Source organism: Chaetura pelagica, unplaced genomic scaffold (genome assembly GCF_000747805.2).
Source record: "Chaetura pelagica isolate M959 unplaced genomic scaffold, ChaPel_1.0 scaffold193, whole genome shotgun sequence".
In the NCBI taxonomy this organism is placed as follows: Eukaryota; Metazoa; Chordata; class Aves; order Apodiformes; family Apodidae; genus Chaetura; species Chaetura pelagica.
This window is the reverse complement of record NW_009952562.1, coordinates 372,623-379,978: the sequence shown is the minus strand read 5'-3', so window position 1 is coordinate 379,978 and position 7,356 is coordinate 372,623. Positions and strand designations below refer to the sequence as shown.

General features: G+C 40.6%; 1 protein-coding gene across 1 annotated transcript in view; it reads right to left on the bottom strand.

Annotated features, from left to right (window-relative positions):
• Positions 1 to 7,354, bottom strand: part of CRK (v-crk avian sarcoma virus CT10 oncogene homolog) — a gene marked incomplete at its 5' end in the record, with an annotated part of 12,496 nt that extends 5,142 nt beyond the window's left edge. Inside the window, 2 exons of the mRNA XM_009993307.1 lie at positions 1,344 to 1,879; positions 7,282 to 7,354. Of these exons, the coding sequence (XP_009991609.1) occupies positions 1,344 to 1,879; positions 7,282 to 7,354 (609 nt within the window). The remainder of the gene's footprint in view (positions 1 to 1,343; positions 1,880 to 7,281) is intronic.
• Positions 7,355 to 7,356: the final 2 nt, after the last annotated feature.

Below are 7,356 nucleotides of genomic sequence, written 5' to 3'. Positions count from 1 at the left end.
GGAAAGAGACAGCATTCTAGGCTGTATGAAAGTCTGGAGGTTGAAATCTTTGCATGTTTCCCCAAAATCTGGTGAATCGGAGTGAACTTTTATACATGTTTCTCAGCCTAAAAATGTACGCTCTGTATTCCATCTCACTGATTCAGAAATAGAATGTGTAGTACCTCAGAGTACCTTTACATTGCTTTCCTAGATAAATTTTTACCTACAACAGGGAAAAATTTCACATCTCTCAGGTTGCACATCAATTGTCAGTTTGTAGGATGTGCTGCATTTGCCAACTCTGTACTAAAGACACATACCTATTGTTGCCACATCAAGGAAGGACTGAAGTGCCCTCTGAGCTATGCAAGATTAAACAAAGTATTTGAGAATGAAGGGGAGATGTTCTGACTCAGCACAGAAACTGTTTTTTCCCAAGTCCTTAAAATGTTATATAAACAGGAAGTCAATTAGGTATCAGGAAATTCCAGAGCCTTTAGCTCAAAGAAAGCCTAGATTAAAGGACACAATTTACATATCATCCTAAGGCAAAGGTCTGCCACTGAGAATACCTTACTCTCAATTTCCTCAAATGTAACTTGAGGAATAACTATCTCAGGTGTCAAGATAGAGCACTCTATTCTCCTTTTTAAGAGGGGAAATAAAGTAATCAAAAAAGCTATTACATGTACTTGATTATACCAGGAAGTGATTCAAAGTTAGGGAAACTCACTGCTTCATTACAAATCATACCCTATCAATCACTGCTTTACACAAGACCTCCCTAATGAAGCAGGTTCCGGCTTCACAAACTAAAAAACAAAGTGATCTGCTTGAGGTCACAATGTTACAGAAAAACCCCATGTGTGATCATCACCATCATCTCAGGCTGTGTAATTTTCAAGTGACTATCAATGTTTCCACTGATTGCTTTTAAACTGCTTGAAAAACAGTTTATTGAAAAACACACACACACACAAATAACCCAGCACTCCTCTTAAAGCGTGAGGCAAGCAACAGTGAACACAGGGCCAGACACAGTTATGAACTGCTCCCTCTCCCTCCCCCCTAAAATAAAAACTTCAGAAGTGAAAACACAGATGGGAAACACTTATGTTAGTGATGTTTGACAAAAGACATGGTATTAGTACAGTAACAAACATGCTATAATAATCAAACTAGTCTACAAGTGACTCTAGTCACTTATTCATTAAAAAAAGCCTTTATCCATAGCTTATTAATCATGATATCAGATCAGTTTTACAATGCTTTTCCCTTTCTTATTCCTACAAAGCTCTATGTGATTGAAAGGGAAATCTCTTGAACAGATCTCTTCTTTCTAAGTTTTGCCCATTATGTACCTCCAAAGCCAAGGCTGTCTTGTCGTAGGCATTAGGGACTCGCTTCTGGATAACCCGGGCATAAATAGGGCCATTCTGGAGGTTAGGGAGCGGAGTGTTGATGCTGGGCTGGGCATAGGGCCCTGGCTCCGGCCCACCCAGTGGTTGTGGGTGGGAACTATCCTGGTTACCTCCAATGACAGCAGATACTGAAGCAGAGGAAGGTCTATACTTCTCGACGTAAGGAACAGGTATCATTCCCCTCTTTCCTTCGCTGTCTTCTGCATTCCACCACTGCTCTTCAGGCTTATCCCGGATTCTCAGTATGTCTCCTTTCTTAAATGGAAGGTCTTCCTCATCGTTGCCATTAAAGTCAAAGAGAGCTCGCACATACTCAGCTTCCTCCTGCCTGAGGATAACACCACTATTCTGCCTGGATCGGGAAACTGGTTCTATCAAGGTTGTAGTGTCCAAATAGTGTATTTTGTAGAATTCCAGCAAAGATGGCAAAGAATCAAACTCTTGGTCACCTATTCGAAATCTGGTGGGATTCAACCCTGAAAGAAGAAGGCAACATGTCAAAGAGAGTAAACAACAGGTAAAACAGTAAACGTAATATTTGAGAAAGTGAATATATTTACAGATAAATAATTTGAGATGCAATTTAGATTAGCGTTCATCATATTCAGCTCTTCTGTATCTTTCTCATCAAAGACAGCACTATCATGATCACGAGGACAATTATATTTTTAAAGATGTAGTCAAAGAAGGAAAAAAGACATTGTTTGGTACAGCCAGACTTCCCAATTTAAGATAAAAATAACTTGTTTCCTTGAATGTTCTAGGAACCCAACAAATAAAAATGTTCAGTGTACCTGACTCTCCCAGGAGCCTATACAATTCTCAGTAACAGACAACTCTCTTTTCCCTGTTTTACACTCTTAAATCTAGAAAGCAAATTACATTTTGGTATATTTCAAGGAAGTGAGCTTTTTTTACACTTTTTGCAGTTCAAAGTTATTTCAAAAGTATAACTACAGAAAATGCTTAGCACAGAAGCAATCAATGTATGTGAATGAGCAAATGAAGTTATTTGTCATTTTGATAAAACACACCATTAGAGAAAATTATGTATATTTTAGGCAATGCAAAGCAACAACCTATGTTTTCATTATGGGTATAATTCAGTCTTTTAATCTCAAGTCTTGTAGTTTCTTAGCCATGTTTATCAGATGGAGCCTAAGCTATAAATCCAAACCTCACCTACACTGAAGTACAGACAATGTTCACATTCAAGTCATTACAAGTACTCAAGTGCAGCTATCCATCTCAGTTTTCAATCCATGTGCTGAATTTTCCAATGTATGTTCTTCAGGCTCAGCTGAGGAAAAAGATCCTCATGATGTTCTATTTCCACCAAGCACCACAGACTGTAATCAGTTATGGGAAGCACTGTGTAAGGCTGGAGGAGGGTAGTGAAGAGGAAAAGATTTATACTTTAATGAGAAACTCTTATAGCAAGAAAGAGATGCTTACTTTGCAAGTCTGTTTCTCTGCAGGGAATATCTAATAGTTCTGAGACTTAGCTCTCAGTACACAGCTAGCAGAATTCTTCAAGCTGTCACTGATCCAAACCCCTTCAAAGTAGCACTGTCAGCATGGAAAGCTAACATTACAAGAAGTTCTTTCAAGAGAGTAAAAAAGGGTTCTAATAGAGAAAAGGGCAGATTCCATAAGTTCAACATAGACAAACACCCCATAAATAAGTTTTGAAGTATCCTGAATGAACATAAACATCAGAGAAGCTGGTTACAGGAAATACAAAGCAGCAGAACCAAGTCTCTGGAAATGCACATTTGCATGCACTAGCAGCCCTGAAAGACTTTCAGACAAAATCAGCACTAATGCAATGAGCTGAAAAACAAGAGCAATACCCGCCAAAAATTACAAAAAACAAATCACAAACTGGCATCACCAAGAGATAACAAAGCTAACGTAAATATCAGTAAGAAACACAAAGCCAGCATAGAAAGAGAAGCAAGATTCCACCTTGTTCTTCCAGAGCATAATGCTGAAAAGATGCAAACCCCCTGAGCTTTTGTTGATATGATGTAACTTCCAGCTCTGGACTTAGCAAAAACTCTAGAATTTCATCTCAGTGGAAGTTCTTAGCTCTGTGGTCTCAGAGGTGACTTCTGGCTGGACAGGGAGCATCCCTAGAGCACTTCAGAACAGCTCAAGTCCACTACATAAGCCTGCAATTGGATCTGGGAATACTGCACTTCAGCAAGCATTCCAAGTGGGAAACCAGGCTTCACCACCAGTCCTGTAGACATGGAGTTTCAGTCAGACTTGGTGACAAAAAACATGAGCATGTATCTGCTGTTATTGTAGATGTGAAACTTCAAGGGTCAAGACTTATGTATACTCTTATATCAAAATCAAGTCATAGAAACTTTAAGAGGATCAGGACAGCCAAGATCTTTGAAGTCACACAGAAAAGACTGAATCTCAAGTAAATTCACTACATGGAACTTATTTCATTTGACACAAATCTAGAACCTGAGACACTAATTCACCTCTGTAAAACCTTCTACAAACTGACTCGCTCAGGGGGCTGGTATTTCCATCTCCAGCAACATAAATGTACACAAACAAATCTTAAAACTCGTGGGAAATGAGCAGTTCAACAGGAACATTCATCAGCATTGTCAGCACCAAAATTATCACTAGGATGAGCAAGGTTATCTGAGGTGCCTTTTTATTTTCCCTTTTGAACATGTTCACCCTCTTGAACTAATGTATAACAGCCTAAAGAGCTGCCAAATGTACCTGAACAAAACCAAAGTTAGACTCTGAAGAGGAAAGTCCACTAGAGTCTTACGTATGGGGAAGTGACTGAAATCAGTGTCCTGTATCCTGGAAAATCTTGTTCCAAGACATTTTGAACAAGTGAAGACAAGTAAGAGAACACAAACCCTCCAAATACATTCTATAAACAGAAAGATCAGTGCAGTCCTTGAAGGGACAACTAGATAAGCAGCAGTAAGAAGAGACACTATCTTCACAAAGAGAACACTCCCCAAATACCACATGCACTTCTCATGCTTTTGTTTTTTTAAAAAAAAACCTAAAGGCAGGTACACAAACCTGAGTTTTGGAAAACCTCTGTGCAGCAAGAAATCTACAAACTTAATCCAATTTATTTACCAAAAAATGTAAAGGCAGCAGCCTCATCACTGAAGAATTTAAATAGAAGACTCCTGATTTCAGCTCAAATAGGCATTAAAAGGACAAAATAGCTGAAAATCAGTTTGAAAAACACAGGTTGGAAATAAAACACAACTACTCCTTAGCAAACAAGTGATGAACTTTCCATCAAACCCAAAAAGCCCCCAGGTGTCAGAGTAGCCCACACTGCTCATCCACACCTAAAGCCATTTCATGTGGAGCTGAGCCTGGATATCATTATGGAAAGATTTTATGATTCCAGGAAGTACATTCTGAATATTTTAACATCACAGTGGAGTGATTTAGAAGCGTAAGTTAAATAACATGTTTTAAAATGCATCCTTAGTGGAAACACCACCTGTGACACTTTACCTGTCATATTTTCCTACTTTAGAGAGACAGATTTTATACACCATAAGGTTTCTGCATGTATTGCATTGTACTTTGAATAGAAAGTATCTCTTCTTTAGATATTTTGGACATTTTGTTGAGGTGTCTATCATACATTTACACCCTGGACTCATATGTCAAACGGCAAATGCCTGATGTAGTTCAGCATTTCCTCCATTGTCCATTCCCATGCTAGTGCCTGCAGGGAGTACTTGGTCCTGTTTGGGATTTCTGCAGCTTGTGACTGTGATTATTTGGTCACAAATTACACCATAATTTCAATTCTGTTGTTAATCACCATCTCCAGTTGAAACAGTGTGTTCTCCTTTCCATGATTTATCCTATTTTCTTTTAATGGCCTTAAAACATCTCAAGAAAAAGCAGCTTTTTTTGAGAAGTTCTGTTAATATTTTTTTCCTTATGCTGAAAAAATCACCTGCAACAAGTTAGAAACTGCAGCATATCAGAGAAAAGGTGAATTCAACAAAAAGCTAGCAAGTTTATTTTATACTTTAGGAAGAAAGTACCAACTTTTTGTGACACCACAGCTTTTTATATTAGGGCAGCCAAAGCTCCTCATCTCACTCATGCTGGTTCCTCATGTCCCCTGCACACAGCAGGGTTAAAGCAGTTGTGAAGTGCACACACACACTAACAAAAGTCAAGCTAAGAACCTGATCTGACATATTCAGATTTTCCAGTACAAAGTGTGCATTTGCTAATCAATTGCAAAAAAAAACCCCTCTATACTATACAATTAAAATCGTAAAATTGTTCTTCATAACATTTTATCTTGACCATGATAAATAATCATGACAATTTGCAGATTTACCTCAATTTACTGCATTAGCTTCCCTATCCAAATGTGAAATCATCTTCAATCTTCTACCAGTGTTTCCATCTCCCTCCCACTGCAGAACATCCCCCCACTTACATTTTTTTCAGGAAGAAAAATTTAATTACACTTGAAGTGTAATTTAATACACACACACCCATCTTCTTGGAGTATGAAAAGAGAGCAGTATCAGCACGGGGGCATGATTTTAAACTACTACAATCTCAGCTCAGGAGTATCTGTCTGCAGGAGTGATGCATCACCCACCCTCATAACATCCAGGAGTGGGGAAAAGAAAAAAAAAAGGAGACTAACCAAAACATAATTACAGTTTTGAACATACTACTGTGCCAAAGCTGCCACAGCTACAATAGCAACTACTCTTCTAAAAGAGAGAAACATTTAAAACAGAAGAGCATTACTTCAGGGGCATTTAGTGATTATTTTTTTAAAGAACACTAAAACTCCAGAATGTTTTAACACCCCTAACATCAGCCAGCCCACAGAATACCACAAAATGTAACATCATTTTAAAACCTTGGCTGTGTACCAACATGATACCACAACAAGAAAAACACTTTTTCCAGAGATGAGGTGCTCTCCAGAAAACAACTGCTCAGAGTGACAGGCACATATTGCAGTGCTTTTCATCACCACTGTCTCCAAAACCCTATCAGGCTGAATTCCGCAACAAACCATCCTGCTCCAGGTACCACCAGTTATGCATTTCAACAATTCCTACATCAAGCCTCCACAAATCTACACCAACAAACCTCTGTCTTCACAGAATTGAAACAACAGGGAATCCACCACATCTTGTGGCAAACCACTCTACTGCCCACGACGGGAACGACTTCCACCTTACTCCCAGCTGACTGCAGCCACCTTTTACTGCTGCCTTCTGCAGCTGTTTGCGACTTGTGTGCACTGCAGCTGGGGTAAGTTCCTGGGATAAATACAATTACTCCAGGCTTTCCCAAATTTGCCCATTTGTTAGATGTTAGTCTGATGAGAAACAATATCAAACCTTCCCTTCCAATATATAGAGGGGAAAAAACTGAACATCACATCTGATTTAAAGGAACTCCTGAAGAGCTGCAACTACTTAAGCTACCCACGACTTAAACTTTAGCCTCACAGTCTGCCTTCTAATGCCTAACTACTCTGCCGGATTTCAGATGACACTTCCACAGAACCATCCCCCGGCTGAGATGACACGCAAAATCGATTAGCTGCAGTTAACTGGTTTATGAAAACAAAAGCCTGGGGAGCGCTGCAGCCGCAGGATCCCCCCGCGGGGCAGCAACCGGCACTCGACACCAGCGGGAGGCAGGTGCAGACAGAGCCGGCTCGGCTCGGACAGCGGCCCCGGCTGCAAAACGCCACTTAATTCCACCACAAGGAGCTTTAGGACTTGAAGCAGCGCCCGGGAGGCGAGCGGGGCCGCCCGCGGGAGGCGCGGAGCGGGGCTGCCCCGGCCCCCCGGCCCTGCGGGTCACTCACCCGGGGCCCCGGGGCCCTCGCCGCCGGCCCGCCGGGCTCCCGCCGGCCCCAGGCTGTTGACGATGTAGTGCGAGA